Here is an 18,370-nt window from a genome sequence, read left to right as displayed (position 1 = left end):
AACCTTATAATTTCGAAAAATTCGAAAATAGATTCTCTTTCTATTTGGAATGTTTCCAATCCAAAAGGCCGGGACATGGCTTAAAATTTTCCCAGGATTCGATGCGCCCCACCCCTCAAAGGGGATGTCGTATCCACCCGAATTTTCGAAAGACAGGAAAATTAAATCACGTTGATTCTGACGTGCTCCCGAGGTCTTCGGGCACCATCGGGTGGGGCCAAGGTTTGTGAGGGAGGGGGGGGGGTTAAATAATCTGGCAGAGCGTTTGCGAAAACTGCTTGTAACTGAATGACGACCATGTGAACATGTGATGTAGATATGTTGTAAAACTATGTAAAACTTTCAACAAGACATTATTTTTCTTCCACGAGCTTATTATTTATTTTCAAATGACCAAACGGTCGTTACCTTCCGGACACGCCTCGTACTTACATAAAAGCCGGGCAGGGCCGGTGCAAGGTAAATTGGCGCCCTAGACGAAAAACCTTAATGCACCTCCCTCCTCCACGGGCCGGACACCCCAAAAAAAATTGCCCTTGCTCAAAATACATCACGTCTAATATTTTGTCAAAAATCAAATGTAAGCAGGCTTGTGTTTTTTCTTTCTGTTTTTCTTATTACAAATCATAAACAGGTCACCGTGGACTTTAAATAATTACTTATATCAATATAAACATTCCAAACTGTTACAAAAATTCATTTTCATCTAGTTTCAATAATCGTTATACATATTATGTCAGCTGTTATGTGTCGTGCTGCGCCGCCCCCAGCTACTTGGCGCCCTGGGCGGTTGCCTGGTTCGCCTGTATGGACGCGCCGGCCCTGAAGCCAGGTACGTACTTGCGGTGCGGAGGGGGAACTGATGAGGGAGCGAGGAGGGCGGGGGTCGCACCTGCAGGCTGCTGACGCAGCCGGTGAAGCCCGCGAGGTCGGGCTCGCCCAGGTGCGGCGGCAGCCCGCCCAGGTGCAGCAGGCCGGGGCCTGGGCTGGGCGAGGCGCGGGAGCTCTCCTGCTCGCCGCTCATCACCAGCGTGCTGTTGACTCGCAGCGAGGCCGAGCAGCGCCGCCCGCCCCCTTCCCAGGGCAGCGCCAGCCTGCGCGCGTCCACACCCGCCTCATGCACAACCACTCCTGTCAACCTTACCGTGCAATCAACCATACATTTAAGGTTTCCAATGAATTAGTCTTGTACTATCTGGGTGAACTCATACATTAAAAACAATTTCGAAACACGACTGAGCCCCCCCCTGGTGCCCGGGCCCCAGGGATTTAGACCCCCTTTGCCCCTCCTTTCTTGACAGCCCTGGAGGGCAGATGGGGCAGGAAATCCTCCCAAAATCCTGACGATGGTGATCGGGTGGTAACTATAAACATCACTAGTGACATCGAGTGTGTGGTGCACACAAAATAATTTATGTTTTCTTTTTTACTTCGTTTGGTATATTATAATAATTATTATTAGAAGAAGAAGTAAACTTACTCATAATATGGATAACTTAGCATCATCCAAGGTTATAGGGTAGGTAAAGTCAGGATAATCACTCAAATAAAATTTGAATCTGGCGATCATCCGTGTACACCTATAGGTCCACCCAACGCTGTATGGGTAATGTTGGTTGCTGCGTCATTTTTGCGCACGTTACGTAGGTTATTAGGTTGGTTTAGTTAGTTAAAGCATCAATAAAACTCGTGTTATCAGTCATTTGATTTTTTCCAACTTTACCCAGTCAAGCGTTGTGTAGACCTAGGTGCACGCGGGTAGACACCGAATTCAAATTTATTTCAGTTTCTATTCGAACTTGACTGAAAAATCAATTAAAATATCAAATTTTGTTCCAATTTTCGTAAGAAATACTCATAATTAACTGGAAAAACGTAATTTATACAGCGTGGCCATGAATATGTGATACAAATTTATAGGGATGGTACATGTAGATGTGTGGAAAACATTTTATTAAGAAACCCATGTTCGGAAAGGCATCCTTATACCTGAAAACTGCGCAACAAAGTAACAGGGGTAGGTAGGCAACCTGGCAGGGACTGTGACGTCGGATGTCAATAACGACACATGTGTATCTGTATTTATGCAGGTTTATTCGTACGCTTTACATTTGCTGCTCAAAATGTCCTCCGCCACACCTGATACATGCAGTGCAGCGCCGTAACAGGTTGCGTCGCACATCGGCGAAGACAGCTGGTGTGTTTCCTATGGTCTGAAACGCAGCATGTATCCTGCCCACCAGTTCATCCCTGGTATGTACAGGAGTGGCGTACACAAGGGACTTCACATGGCCCCAAAGGTAGAAGTCCAAAGGCGAGAGGTCGGGGGAACGCGGTGGCCAGGCAATGGGACCACCCCGTCCTATCCACCGCTGTCCAAATGCTCTGTTCAGGTGGTCACGAACACAGAGGGCGTAGTGAGCTGGTGCTCCATCACACTGAAACCACAATGACGCGCGAATATCAAGACTGACGTCATCCAACATGTCAGGTAAAACATCGCGCAGAAACCGCAGATACTCTGCAGCGTTGAGGCGTGGTGGCAAAATGTGTGGCCCTTAGTACACTGTCATTTAGTATCCCAGCCCAGATGTTCACTGAAAATCGCTGTTGGTGGCGGGTTGGATACGTCGTGTGGCTGTGTTTCTCGGCCCAAACGTGAGTGTTACGGGTATTGAACAAGCCATCCCTGGTGAAGCAGCTCTCGTCTGTGAACAGCATATGCTGTAGGAACTGCGGCACGTTTTCGCAGCACTGCAGCAACCATCGGCAAAATGCATGTCGTGCAGAAAAATCAGCTTCTTGTAAGGTCTGTACCTTCTGTACATGATACGGGCGCAGAAGTTGTTCCTTTAATACCAGTGCAACAGATTGACGGGAGGTGTGCATGGCATGTGCTATCGCCCGTGTGCTGGTAGATGGTGTGTCCTGAATTCGTTCCAGCACCTCTTCCTCAAAGCTAGGTGTCCGTATTGTCCTTCTCGAACCACTTGCTGGCTTCGTGGCAGCGAACCCGTTTCCTGCAAACGGCGGTCAATGCGTGCGAACATTGTGTGTGCAGGGTGCCGTCGGTTAGGAAACCTCTCATGATACTGTCTCTACGCCTCTCTTCCATTGCCGCCAGCTGCACCATACACTAAATGCATATCGGCTAGCTCTGCCAGTGCAATATCGCCTCTGCAACTGCGACAATAGCGAGTGTAACACATGCACGGTGACTCGTGCGGTCACTCTACCAACCTTTCCCAGCCTGGTTAGGGTTGACCATTCCGAGAAAGGCTAGCAGTGGAAGTTGCCCTGAACCTTATGCTCAATGGTGTCTTACCTCAAGGTTGAAAAAGTAGTTAGGCACAAAGGTAGGCCGACTGAACAACCAGCTCACAAAATTATAAGAAATATTTTCTTTTAGGTTAACTTGAGGGTAATATTTAAAAATAGAAACTAACTCATTTTCAGACCATCATTTATATTTGATATTTAAAACAATCTTTATGAGTATTACAGTATTACTTAGTTATTTATAAAACTTCATAAACAATAAATAGAATATCATGAGTTACATTTACTTGTTACATTTGTTACTTAAATTTTAAAAAAAATATATATGGGGCCCCAAAACATTAAATTAATTATTAACGTTACTTTAATTCATAAATTTATGTTAGCAAAACCAAAATAAAAAATACAAACGATGAAAAATTTATAAAATGAATTTAGGTAGGTTGTCCACATTTATTGCCGAACACATGCTTCATGCGAAGTATGAAGACGAAGAATCACTTTCCTGAATTCATGAGTGAGTGAATCCCGTAGCCGTCAGAAAAGAGAGGAGAACATCCTCTACTCCAATCAAAGGGTTACAAGTAGTTCATAGCATGGCCGGCATAGAGAAGCCCTCCAGATCCATGACTCGTGGGCCGCTATAAAAACATTTCAAAAACTAATTACATGGTGAAATGTTTAAAAATAAATGTCCAGCATGATTTCCAGAGAAATCTGCGAAAACTCACCCGATAGGCGGCTACCCAAACTTGAAACTACCGCATGGATGCGGTGGATAAATTAAGAGCAGAAAATTAATACAGTTTTTCACATGATGGTCGCCAAGAAGAAGGAAGTGACCATAGATGGCATAACACAGTTAGCCAAACATAGTTACAAATGCACAATTTAAAAGAATAGTTCCGAAAACTGAATAGCACACTGCCATGACAAAAATATAATAATTAATTAAACTTTAAAATAATTAAATTTGTTCAGAGTTCTTTTCTTTGATTCTTGATGCACTTAAATTGGATAATAATTATGTGATAATAAAATACAATACAAATGGTCAGAACAAAACATACCTTCACTTAAAGACAAAATTACAAATAAATTACCCCCATAACAGAAATTCTTAAAAAAAATAAACTAGCGTTCAGTTTGCCGAAACAAAAAAAAACAACACACAAAGAGTTAAGCAAAAACGAGTGTACGCCCAGCTGAATGCTGCAATGGCACATCACTGATCGTCAAATCGGGTAGTAGGTAAGACAACACAACATGTTTTCACTGGCTTGTTGTCGCCTAGTTGCCTACCTACCCCTGTTACTTTTTTGCGCAGTTTCAGGTATAAGGATGCATTTCGGGACATGGATTTCTTAATAAAATGTTTTGCACACATCTACATCTACCATCACTATCAATTTGTAACACATATTCATGGCCACCCTGTATATGTAAGAATAACCATAATCCTTTGTTGTAAAAAGTTACGATATCTAAAAGTAGCTAACTGTTCAGTGAGCACTCACTCGACGAGCACGGTGATCTGGAAGCCGTCGTTGACGCGCACCTCCACCTCGCTGAAGAGCATGGTCTGCACGCCGCACGAGAACTGGAACCGGAGCAGGCCTGCATGCAGGTAGAGGCGGGCGTACTTGTCGTCGCGCAGCTGCGCGTGCAGGATGACCCCCGAGGGCGCCAGAGTCCTGGCCACCAGCTGCAGCCTCGTGAGGCGCGCCGGGTCCAGGCGGTGCGTGAGGTAGGAGCGGCCCGTGAAGGCGGCCACGCGCACTCCGGAGGGCTCCTCGCACCACGGGCCCTCCCAGCTGAACTTGCACGAGCACTGCGCGGGGGACACGCCACACGCTCCAGACCCTCTCCCCACCCGTATCCATCTGCGTGCAGCCTACAACTTACTACATTATTAGTAGAGTCCCGGAAATTTCGAGGATTCCTCTGGCCTCAGGATAGAATTCAAAGTCATAGGTGTGCTCGACCCATGTTTACTTTCCTGTTGGTTGATTTCTTAGCGAGAGCATTTTTATCCTTGTTATATGGCACTACCTGAATCGCTTACTTCTCTCTTAGCTGAACATCGTTGGCTCACGGTCGTAGAGGGGCGTGTCCAGATAACTGCGGTCCAATCATGAACACAGTGCGACAGTGTGGAGGTTTGCATTCTAGCTTGCGACTAAATGAATCCGCGAAATTTCCGTGGCTCTAATTATTAGTAGAGACCGGAAAAATTCGCGGATTCCTTTCGAGACAGGCTGGAATCCAAACTCGTTTAGCTTAATGCTGCGTCAGTGATTGGACCGCAATTTACCTGAAGGACTCTGAGCCAATGCCAAACACTCAACAAAAGAAGTATCGAATCATAAGAATCGCAGTAAACAGGTGTCCCGAGTCGGTAGCCAATGACCAGGTGATAGTTGCCCGAGTACATAGAGAATCGTGGATTCTATCCTAGTGGTCATTGAAACCGCGAATTTTTCCAGTCCCTAATTATTAGGCATAACTAGATACCTGCGAAATTTCGCGGGTTTCGATGGCCTTCAAGATAGACATGCACATTCTCCTGTACACTCGGGCAAAAAAAAAACGCAAGTTCATTGGTTGTTGTTGACTTGTAAGTCTTCTCAGCTTGTTTTGTCTGTGATCCGATCCTTCTTTGCTTGAGGTTTTTTTTATAATTGGTTAAGATTCGCCAAGATGAACAGTAAGCCAATAGCAAAATTTGCTAAGAGGTATTATGTGTTTGAATTCTAGCCTATCACCGAATGAATCCGCGAATTTTGCAGGTCTCTAGGCATAACAAACATAATTATTTTTGGCTGAGGTCGCAAATCAAACATTTATGTATATACATGTATGAGAACGCTAAATTATACTATTGCGTAAGTATTAAACTGTGCTAGTATGGGAGTGTGCAAGAGTGCAAGAATTCGAGTGTGCAAGTATGCAAGCATGCAATTTTACAAGTATGTAAGTATGTAAGTGTGAACATGTGCAATATGCAAGTGTGCAAGTATTCAAGTTTGCAAGTATGGAAGTATGAAAGCGTGCAATTTTTCAAGCGTGTAAGTATGTAAGTGTGCATTGCATTTGTGCAATTTGCAAGTGTGCATGTGTGGAATATGGAAGTGTGCAAGTATGTACGTGTGCAAGCATGTTGTATCATTTCTACCTCTTCCTTGCCATTTCCTCCTCTACCAGTTCCTCCACCATGTACCTAACTATACCTCTCTTGCGATCGGAATTTTCGTAACGCTTGAAAATTTTAGCCCCCTCAGCAAAGACGTCTAACTTCAAATGGCTAACTCTCACGTAAGCGTTTTCACTTATATGCTGTATAAACGTACAACCAAAATAATGGATTTTAATCAATTATACAACGTAATGACCGTTCAGCAATTTACCGATATTAAGCTCAATTGACTTAATATCTACATACACTACTAATATCACAGTATAGACATTAGGTACATACTAAGTTGTCAATAATTATGTATCCGTCTTTTTCCTGATATTAAGCTCAATTGACTTAATATCTACATACTAATAACATAGTATAGCCATTAGGTACATTCTAAGTTATCAATAATTATGTATCCGTCTTTGATACGAACGAAAAATAACAGGCCAAAAAATTATTTGCAGAATTCATTTCATCCACTAAATCTTTTATCCTTTTGGGAAATCCTTCTGGATTTGCTTCTGGTTGAGGGGTATTTGAGGGAAAGCTTTAATTATCTAAAGATAGTATCTTGGTTTGGACAGTTTTCAGACCATAACTATTTTATATCTTTTAATTTTAAAAATTTGGTCGCGCTCCTAGTATCTAATTTAATTACATGCTTGAAGTTAACAGTGGCTGACAGCTACAAATATTAAGATAAACTATCTCAAGGCCGTTGAAAACTTCTTAATATGTGATTTATATTGTAAAGAAACAAATTTTCAGTACTAAAGGGGAAAAATATTATGACATAAAATTAATTGACACCAATATGGCATCTCTCGCTTCCTGTCTCTTACCATTGACCTGTTTGCTGGTCTGGTTAGTTTTTGTGTGGTTTCATAAAGACCCCTTTCTTAATAGCTTGAAATCAGTTTTGTTTTTAAGAGTCTGTCACAAGTTGCCAGGATTTGAGTGATCAACTTGTGGTCTTTTAACATTGTAGCAATGTGCTCAATAAATTCGTTGAGAAATTATGGGCATACTCATTTGCAGACCACTTGTCCGTCTCAGAAAAACTATGGACAAATTGATCTGCAACTGGTTATGTCCATAAATTCTCATCGAGTTATCAATTCGTACTACAGGACCGTACATAATTTTTCATCACACACAATCTCTACTGTAGATAATCATTTGATATAGTCTAGTTAAGTAAAATATGGGAAATGCTACCTTCGTTAAACTTATTGAAATTTTATTCCTTACCACCTAGTTGAGAGTAAATTTCTGTTGGGATGAAACTTATGCATTTTATCTTGAGAAATTTGTAAGCATTTATGATTTGTTAAATATCCTTACCCTTGGTCCGTCTGCAGTGTGCACACACGTCCCGCCATTGCGGCAAGGGTAGACAGAACAATCCGCCCATTCTGTGCTGGTAGTGAATAATGTTTCCTCCTCCGTTGAAATTTCTGATGTGAACATGAACTCGGTGGAACCACTTTCCGTCATCGGCAACGTCGTAATATCACTGCTTTTGGACGTCAACTGAGATATCTCTGTTGTGTACGGCGTGGTAGAAGTGTGTTCTTCACTCGGAGAGGTTAAAAGCGATATTCCAGATGAAGTCGTCGAACTTTCTGAAGTAACTTCTTTCCGGGTTGAAGGCGTTTCTGTGAGGAAGGTCACAGGAGTAAAAACATCTCTACTAGTAAATTCTGAGGTGACTGATTCAAGTGTAGTGTTGGTGGAAACTGTCACTTGCACTCCGGATTCAGATGCTGACACATCAGTAAATGATTCTAATGTACTTTCTTGCAAAGGCACTGTAGAAAATCCTTCTAGTGGAGAAACAGAAGTCATGTTTACAGTTGAAGTTACATTTTCTACCCCTGGTAAAGTTGTGCTTTCATTTATGGGAGGAGACACTGTTTTGTTAGGGAATGTAGTAGTTATACCAGTAACTTCAGTCGTGTGATCACTCGAAGCAGTCCTATATTTTGAATCTGTAGTGTAAACGAAAGTCGTTACTTCACTAGAAGGGCCTGTTACAAGTTCTGGATATATCTTGGTGAGTGCTGTAACACTACTCGTTATTCCTTCTACATATTGTGTGCCAATTGTTTCCTGTATTGTTTCACTGTAAGTAATAGGTGCTGATGCATCTGTGGTTGTGGGGTACAACATCGTTTCCGTAGCTGAAGAAACATTTTCATGCACAACCACAGGAGTTGTGCTATGGCGCGACACGTTTAATGCAGTGGTCACAAAAAATTCTTCTGTTACTAACGTGGTCTGTTCTGGGGTAACAGGAAGAAATGTAGATGAAATTATGTGCGTAGTTTGAACTCCCTTTGTTGTTACATGACTTATTCCAGTGGTAGTAGAAGCTGGAAATGCGAGAGTCTCCGAAGTAGATGATAGCTCCTCTTCAGGAATAAGAGTTTCAGCTCTTGTAAACACTTCTGATAAAGGCACTGAAGGTGTAGTGGAAGGAATTGTTGTGGGACTGACATAAGTACAGTCCATGTCATCTGGGCCTGTTATTAAACATTCGCAGAGTGTTCCTGTGAGATTCGGTGGACAGGAACACGTAAAGTTGTCTATGCCATCCAAACACGTTCCTCCATTCATACACCTGCAATGAAATAACCCAATTCCTTGTATAGGTATGCATGTTCATTGCATTAGAAATTTGTATCACAAGATCACCAAAAGATTATTTCAGAGGAATAGGGAATATAAAATACTAATACCCTAAAATTCTTAAGACTATAATGCTGGAAAAGTGGAGTTATATATAGTGCATATTTCTGCATGGGTTTGCGGCACAGCCCATATTCTGTTAGCAGTCTCTGTATACAATTTTTAATTAAAAAGTTAAAGCTTCATGATTTCATTAATTTCAGTTTAAGTATTTTTACAATTTTTTTGTTTGTGTAAAATTATTTTTCTAAGCTTCACCTTTCAATAATGTTTTTTTAATTTCTACTGTTAACTTAATTATAATTTTTTACAGGTTTCTGAAATTTTCCTTAACACTGACTAGTCCATTGATGTTTCAGGATTAGTAGAGTTTGAAAATTGATTTTGCTGCTATTTGGCTAAAGTATAATATATTGTTTTGTTCCAAAGTACAGAATTATAATTTTAACTGCGCCAATTATTAAGGACAACAAAATAAAAAAGTTCAATTATTGAATATTCGATTATCATTTCCATGTTTTTTTTTTTTTTTTTTTAAATATGCTTGAATGACATTTTGATTAAATTTCCGTAAGAAATACTCGGCATAATCTCAAAATTCGTAGCCGTATGTTGTAGAGAGTTATAAAGCACGTGTTCTCGGCGAGTGGTTTGCGAAGGAATCGGACGGCGAGGCAAGGGGGCCTGACCTGGGTCCCAGCTGGCACTCGTCGTACTGGTGCTGGCAGCGGTCGCCGTGGTAGTCCGGCACGCAGTAGCACACGCGCGCCTCGCCCTCCAGCAGACACAGCGCCGAGTTCTGGCACGGGCTGACGACGCACGGGTGCAGCTTCACCTCGCAGTTCTTGCCCGTGAACCCTGCGCGCACCCAACACCACACCTGGGCTATATAGCTAGTTGCAGCCACGTCTTCTGTGACTACTTTTGGCGACCGACACTGAGGAAACGCGCATCTGTTCCGAGACTCTCGATTTTCATTCCATAGACAAATTGTCCCGACAAATTTACCAAACGTTTTTACTCGTGCGCATGCTTTAGGTGAATATGTATCATATACAAATTCACTTGGACACAGTAACACGGCATCAAGTCTCATAAATTAAAAATGTAAGTTAGGAAGGAGCATTATTTCTCTTACCATGCAAATATATTTTACTGCATTAACTTTTTAATATATATATATATATATATATATATATATAGGAAATAATAACATTCCAATATTTTTTTTAAAATATTTTAGTGATGTCCTTCACTCTTTTCGAGGGTGAGATATCATTTTTGAAACTTGTCCGAGAGCGAGATACAAATTAATAAATTAGTATATGTTAGATTACTTACAACATTCATATTGTATTATTATAATATATAGAAACATATAAATATTATATATAGATCAACATGAAACAAAAAAATCATTTTAGTAGAATGATTATTTACAAAAAAAATTAAAAACTTAAAATCAACATAAATATTTTTAAAAAATAAATATATTTATTTCAATATTTCTGTAAGATTATTTAGGTTTCAGAACTTATTTCACATATACGCAAACAACAAGGGCTAATAAATAACAGTGCGCCCGCTAATATTTCTTGTTGATCGATTCTTAAAGCGGGTCATCATTGGTTTATTTCATGAACACTCTGCATATTGAAGTAAAATGTTGGTTGATAAATTATTCCGACATGAATGGGATACATCTGTCTGTTCGCATCGTGCATGAACGCCATAAAAAAAGGTTTTTCCTCCGGGTGTTTCCCTGGGACCAAGTGATCGCTGTCACGAGGTCAGTGAACGCCCCGCAAGGCAGCGCCGGACGGTTGGCCACCCTGCGCGCCACTCGGGAAGCCTACATACAACCTTTGAATTTATATACTGTATAGAAGTCGCCAGCCCAGGTTAAAATTTCTAATACGGTTTTGAGGTAGTTGGTTAATTCACCGCCGCAATCGCCACCATCTCTAGGGCATCGACTCGTGGTGGTCCCTGGCGGACAAGTGTTGAACTCTTCAAACACCCCTTCCCCCTCCCGTTGAACGACCTTGAGCTGCAGTGAATGATGGTTGAGGGGTGCGGGGAATGACAGCGGGCGACAGAGCTGCGCTCTAACGTGTAAATAACAACTAAGACGATACAGGGCGTTACGGCAGCGCACTGCAGCGGTGAAGTTCCCAAGCTGCTCATCATAAGCTTTTGAAAAACGTAGAGTAAATCCTATCCACTCGCGACTTCTATACAGTATATATATTCAAAGATACAACTCACGTAGTTTCGGTTCCCTGCAAGAATTTCCGAAGATTTCTGAAGTTTTGCGTTTTGGTACTAACGCCACTTAGGCCGCTAAATCAGAAGTTTCCAATGAAAACAAGCGTGTTGTGACTGACCTAACCTAACTTAACCCTTCGATTTTTTTTTTTTAATTTCAATTTTTGAGAGAAATTCGAAGTTGCACGAACGTGGTAGGGAACCGAAACTATGTGAGTCGTAGGCTTCCCGCGCCACTCACCGAAGGGGCAGGCGCAGACGTAGCTGGCGTGCAGGTCGACGCAGACGGCGCCGTTGGAGCAGGGCGAGGAGGCGCACTCGTCCGTCGCGACGCCGCACAGCGCGCCCGTCCACCCTGCAGCCACGCGCACGCACACGCACGATCACCAGGAGTGACGTCACGTCAACACCGAAGGCGTGATCAGAGAATGGGCGTCGCAAGGATATTTTTATTTGGGGGAGGGGGGACTTCAATTGATTTAGTTGTTGAGGAATATCCATCCGCTGGTAAAAAAAAAAAAAAAGCGGGGGTTCCTGGGGTCCTCCCCCGGGAAAATTTGGGGTTTGAAGGTGCAAAAAGGCGGTTTTTAGGCGTTTTTCTTTCCTAAATATTCTAATTATAGTTGGTTATAAAAAATATTTTCAGAGAACAAATTTGTAAAAATACAGTTAACATATCTGTATTCGGTATCGGACCTGATTTTGATTTTACACGAAGATCGAATTAAAAAGTGCTCACATTACCAAGATTGGACTAAATGCATCATGCGCAACATATGGGTTACATCACATCAATCATATTTTTTAATATAACTACGAAACTAAATATGTTATTGGAGGGGACGAAATTGATGACTTTTATTATTGAGGGGTACGTGTAACCCCCCCCCCCCCCTCCCCGGTTGCGACGCCCATGATCAGAGACACCGACCCCGGTGTTCCACTACACAAAAATAAGGGTTTAGGTGTTGAATATGCTACATCTGTGCCCTAGCGCACGATAGGACTCGGCCAGTCACTTGTTTTTTTTTTTTTTAGGGAACGGGTTTGTGTCCTATCCATTGCCGATCTGTTGCCCAAATTCCACGCATGCGCAGAGCTAATTTTTTTCGTTAATTTCATCCAGATGGCGGTCCCGCGTCTGGCTCTTTTAACTGGTGTATATTCAATTTCGCGAACATCGCGGGACGTACCAAAGGTACTAGTGTGCCAAATGAATCTTTATGGTAGCGAAACTGTTCTGGAATACATTTTTCTACACTTTAACGGTCATAACAAGGTATAATCGCAACTTGCAAAGTACTTGAGAAAATTATAACCTTTGTGCGATAATTCCGATTTCTCTAGTATTTTTGCCGTAACAGTTGCATCAAAGGTTGTCAAACGTCCGCTAGAATGTGTTGAACCAGTTTCTAGCCTCGCGCAAGGTACCATTTATTAAAACGGCTGCCGATATGTTCCCTTACTGGGATTCGGTTTGTAGACACTCTGATAAACGGACAATGAACTAGGTTACAGTTGTATCCCTACAAGGCAGTGCCTATTCTCTATCTTACCCGAACGTCTAAGATGTGATGTATCGAGAGGGGTCTTTTGATGAACGAAAGGGTGAAAAAAAAAAACGAAAGTACCCATAGAAAGCGTACCAGCTCACTTAAAATTGAAATTAATTCAAACGAGTACTATTCGATGAACAGCGCGTTAGCTGTTAACACTTTAGTACTCTTGAGACCAGTGGCGGCTTTTACCTTGCGGAGCCTTAGGCACTTACTCTTTTAGGGCCCAAATATTTTGGAGAGAAACCTTAGCAGCAGGCCTGGGGGATATGGAAGTCTTCCCGGAAGACTTTGAAAAATAAACCTTTAAAAACCTTTAAAGCCAACCCGGAACTTACATTTCGACCATGTTTTTGCTGATTCATCTTAAAGAATGATGGTATTCTTTCCTGGATGATTATACTCGAGTTAGTTTTTTCAATACTAACTTTGAAATTACGGCGTGGTCGCTATTGTATGGGTCAATAAAATCTAAAAAAAACTTTTTTAATGTGAAACCACTAACAATCAATTAAAATGATAAGGTACTGGTCAGCACGTTAAACTACAAGGCCAACAAAAATTAAAGCAGACCTGTTTCCATTAATGTCTACATATGTAGGCCTACATATATATTTTTTAAACAAAATTTGACAAGTAAGGAAAATAAAAATGAAAAGGGCCGGCGTGGTGCCCTGGGCTGTTGCCCGACTTTCCTGGTCCAGGGATCGTCCATGCGCGAGATACATTTTCCTGCACATGGCCTTTCTTCAAGTCTAAAAGACCAAAATAAGCCCTGCCGCCGAACATCAAATCAGCCGTGCGCTATCCCGACAACACGTCATCTCCAAATGTGTTACTGTTCACAAGCTTCTTATCCCAGTTTCTCGCACGAAGTTCCCACCGGTTTTCTCGTCGTACTCCTATGGTCCATCCGTCATCAATTATAAGCCCGCCATGCTCTCAAATAACTCGACCACAACTCTTGAAGCCCTATGAGAGTTGCAAACTGCCTGTCGTGAGAAATATAATTGTTTGGTGATACGCATGGTCTGGTTTTGCTGCAGGATGCTTGGGCACTTACACGTTCCCATTCTCACAGCTCAAAATCTGAAACCGATCAATATTTCGTCCGTCCAGTCAGGAATTCACTGTTCACCCTCTTAAGAAAAGTGGCGTGTCCTTCGACCAAACAGCAACGAACTCCAAGATGGGCTGGGTAGGGGAAGAGCGAGTAACCTTCCGCCAATCAGAAGCCTCTACCACTTACAGTGAGAGGGAGTAAGTAGGGTGGGGAAGGGTGGGAGTAAGGCCTATTGGGGTTTGTGCTGGGCAGTATGATTCCATTAGAATCCCCATAGAGGTGGGTGATTTTTGGAAGTCATGCCTTAAGTCGAATCCTTGATCATGTTCTTAGTGATTTGAAATTCAAATTTGTACTTATATACATTGGTGGCATTATTGTTTACAGCCCTAGTTTTGACGAACATATTCTGCATTTACGACAGGATTTCCAGATGGCGGCCGTAACGATAATTCCAACGATGAAGTCACAATTCCAAATGGTGGTCTCCAGCAGATGACAAGATGGCGAACATGACCTCGGCGGCTTAGGGGACGGGGATTTTCATTAATTTTAAGGCCAAAACATTTTGAGGTTGTTCAAATTCCAAATTTTTGAATTTTTTACGGTTTTTCCTTCTTAAAAATAGAATTTTTGAATATTAAAATTTTTTTGTTACATTTTTTGGCGGAATTGTTTTCTTAAACACTAGAAATGTTGACAAATTTTGGCGAATTTTGGTGTTTGATCTCGCCTTATGATGGTTGATAAATATAAATTAGAATATCCGTTGTTGAACACAGTCATGACCATTCAATAAAACTATTCGAACCGTGTTTCCACAACGAAAACACTATGCGTTATCCAGTGTTTTGTGTGTCCGCAAACGTGACACACATCAGCTGGGCTGAAAGTAGTAGCTTCATGTGGTAGCCATGAACGAGGGACTTTCAGAAAATAAATTTGGTAATATTTTTGTGTGTAACATCTTAGCTCTCGGTATACTGCATTTGGTGGGAGTAATTTCATGAATGGAACGGAAGTCGCACGGAACGGAAATGTGTAACCACGGCGCTTCCATCGGTGGCGGCTTGCACAAACCAAAGTTCACAAAGCCAAAGGGGAAACTTTATAGTATTAACTGTTTAGTGAATTTTAACAAGATGGGCAGTATTAAAAAAATCATTATGAAAATCAGATATAAATGCCGGACACTAGTATTTTTCAAGTATTTTTCGCTTTTATCGGAGCCGTTATATTCTATAGTTAAAATTTTCGGTATGAAAATTGAATTATTTAATAATCGACGTATCTGCTCTGGCAAATAATTATAGTTGCAGGTACGTGTGAGTCACGTGAAAAAATGAAGTTGAAAACACAATTTACGTATATTTATCACGCTCGGCATTATTTAAAATAATTCTACGTAAGATTTCGTGTCCGAGTTTCGTATTATATGTGCGTTTACAACATGAGGACACATTAATTTGCGAGTTCATACCAGTATGACATAGGAAGACATGTGCCGGAAACGTCACAAACGGAAGTGCGTGCTATCGGCTGCTATGAATGGACGCGTGGGACTATTGTTTCAGAGGAAGAGGTGCGACAGGCTGTGAAGAACTTCCTGAAACCGCTGGCCAATATTTTATATCAGTAGGGTTTCTTGAAATTTAATTTCACGGTACGAAATATGTATGGCTGTCGGTGAGGACTATATGAAAAAATTTCCAGAAGAACCAATTTTCTTATAATAATAAATTTTCAGTTAATAATAAAACTTTCTTAGAAAAAAAACGGATTTTTTTTGCAACATCACTCGTAGTAACGCACGGCCACCATTTTTCGCCAGGGATAGAAAATTTGGAGTTCCCTGGACAGTCCTGAACGGGTGAGATTGTACACGATGACAGGGGTCGGCGCTCAACCACCAGGGGCGCTGCGTCCCTGGTCCCAAACTCCAGCCCAGGATTACAAAGCGGACCACGAGTCCAAGTGCCCAACATCCGTATGGCAGACTCTTTTCTACTCTGTCCAAATTTTCATCCAGACTATCCGCTGTCTCCTGTATTTTCCTACACTTAATGCAAGCAAATCTGCACCCCGCATGACTGTGCCTATGCAGGTTTTACCTATTTGTTGTCAAAATAGGCAGTGTATGTGAATTTTAACATTGATTGATGCATACGTGTGGGCAGATTATCAAATAACACATTCCCCAGTGGCGCAATCGGTTAGCGCACGGTACTTATAAGACAGTGGCCAAGCTATGCCGGGGTTGTGAGTTCGAGCCTCACCTGGGGAATAAAATTTTATTATTTAGGAGTATAAGTCTTGATTCCCTAGCCTCTTGCGATCCAAATCACAGTCTCACTGCTGTCACAATAGAAAGCAAATAAATTTTACAAAAAAAAAAGGGTTATGTATTGCTTTGATGACGCGTATAACACCCTGATAGACCTAAATGGCCTACTGTATTTTTTTATGCTACTTAAATGAGCTTCATAGAAGGTTTTTAGAGAGTGATTCACTAGGAGTTGTTACCACCACACTCAACGCTCACTCATCACATCTTTTGCAGCCAAATATGGCCCTATTAACCATATTTACACAGTAATTCGGATTAAAAAAAAAACTACAAAAATGACAAACACAATAACAACCAATTCTGAGATAAAAACAGTGATGTATCATCAAATCGTATTGTTTACACACTGTTAAAAATTTTCTCATCTTAAATTTATGAAGAACGCTGGTTACCAATTATCCAGGGATATTCGTTAATTTACGGGCAATTTCGTAAGTTCACTTACTTTTAACACGAACCCAAAAGAATATATTTTGTATATTAACAAAACATTCAGAAACTGGTTAAGTCTAAAACAAGAATACTTTTATTTTGTCCAATTGTGTGTTTACCTTTGTTTATAACGAAACATACGACTTGGAAGTATAAATACGATGTAGTTTCTACGAAGGTTCAGTTATTTGAAATTATGAAGAATTCTTCGTTTATTTGAGTTAAATTCTTCATCGAAAATTTACTGTAATTTCTGAAAGTGCATTAGCATTAAAAATACGTTTTACGAGATTACTAAGATGACCCAACTTAACATAGTTTTAATTTTAATTTAAGATAGGGGAATAAGTCATTTCTTCAATCGTTGCCATAGTTGGACAATCCCCGCACCAAAACACACGATACATGCAACCCTCATCCAGCATGGTTGATCCCAGCACGACTATGGGTGTAGGCTTCGGCCTGAGATGCCCCTAGGTTCCTCCTTAAGCCCCATTATACAATGACACGAAAAAGGAGACGAATCACGTAAACAGAGACCGATCACGCGGAACATAGTTTCCACGGTAGTGTACAGAAGAAGACGGACCCGTACGGATTATCTCGGCAACGCTGGGCTCTTCCGTTTACATTGCTACGTGTGACCATTAGAATCCGAGTATTTCGTTGCAGTGATAGCCGTGTTTGTTAATGTTGTAAATAATATGTTAACAGTTGTTTGAAGTGCAAGAATATCTAGTATCGTATTATTATTTTGTGGTATAATATTATTATTACATATATAAATTCTGCCCGTGCTATGATCAAGATGTATATATATTTTTTAAAATTGCATTAATAGTAGTATATAAATGTCGGTCCTGCGCCAGGCTTCAGGCTGTGGAGCTGGAGCCGGGTCAATGACCGACCTCTCTGACGTCACGGCGGCCATCTTGGACTCAAACATTCCTCAAAATTCTTCAAAAGTGAGGCCGCCGTGACGTCAGAGAGGTCGGTCATTAACCCGGCTCCAGCTCCACAGCCTGAAGCCTGGCGCAGGACCGACATTTACATACTACTATTAATATTTCATAACCTTGAAAATGAAATCTTATATGTTGCGATTTGTGACGTTCCCGTGCATTGTGGAAGCAGCAGACGCGGTAGTGAAATGTCACGGGAGATACGTCTTCGTTTACGTGATCCATCTCCTTTCCCGTGCCGTTCACCGGGACCCCTCACACACACACACACACACACACACACACACACACACACATATTTTTGTAGTCAGGTTAAGAAATAAAAGTTGGGTGACTGACCCGGGCCGCAGCGACAGGAGTAGGAGTCGCCGGGCCCCTCCTCGCAGAGGCCGCCGTGCAGGCAGCGCGGCTCGCCGGTCGAGTTGCACACGGCCACGTCCGTCTCGCACAGCGCGCCTGCGCACGGAACACGCGCGCGGCGCACGTCAGCTTGGCAGCTGCCTCCCCTCCAACCCATATCACCACCTCTCCCTCACCCGACCACGGACATCGCTTTCTGCTAACATGCACCGTGCGATATTAGAGCAT

At 41.8% G+C, this 18,370-nt stretch overlaps 1 protein-coding gene and 1 non-coding gene across 2 annotated transcripts in view; one reads left to right on the top strand and one right to left on the bottom strand.

Annotated features, from left to right (window-relative positions):
* LOC134528764 (protein eyes shut) overlaps positions 1–18,370 on the bottom strand; it is a 113,536-nt gene that overhangs the window by 57,600 nt on the left and 37,566 nt on the right. The window contains exons 5-10 of the mRNA XM_063362469.1: positions 18,122–18,238; positions 11,664–11,777; positions 9,844–10,012; positions 7,808–9,086; positions 4,797–5,110; positions 893–1,094 (exon numbers count right to left, since the gene is read on the bottom strand). Of these exons, the coding sequence (XP_063218539.1) occupies positions 893–1,094; positions 4,797–5,110; positions 7,808–9,086; positions 9,844–10,012; positions 11,664–11,777; positions 18,122–18,238 (2,195 nt within the window). The remainder of the gene's footprint in view (positions 1–892; positions 1,095–4,796; positions 5,111–7,807; positions 9,087–9,843; positions 10,013–11,663; positions 11,778–18,121; positions 18,239–18,370) is intronic.
* Trnai-uau (transfer RNA isoleucine (anticodon UAU)) lies at positions 16,236–16,325 on the top strand. The gene is given in 2 exon segments: positions 16,236–16,273; positions 16,290–16,325. It is a non-coding gene; the product is annotated as a tRNA-Ile (tRNA).

Source organism: Bacillus rossius, chromosome 1 (genome assembly GCF_032445375.1).
Source record: "Bacillus rossius redtenbacheri isolate Brsri chromosome 1, Brsri_v3, whole genome shotgun sequence".
In the NCBI taxonomy this organism is placed as follows: domain Eukaryota; kingdom Metazoa; phylum Arthropoda; class Insecta; order Phasmatodea; family Bacillidae; genus Bacillus; species Bacillus rossius.
The sequence above is the reverse complement of the archived record's forward strand: the minus strand, read 5'-3'. Positions and strand labels throughout refer to the sequence as shown.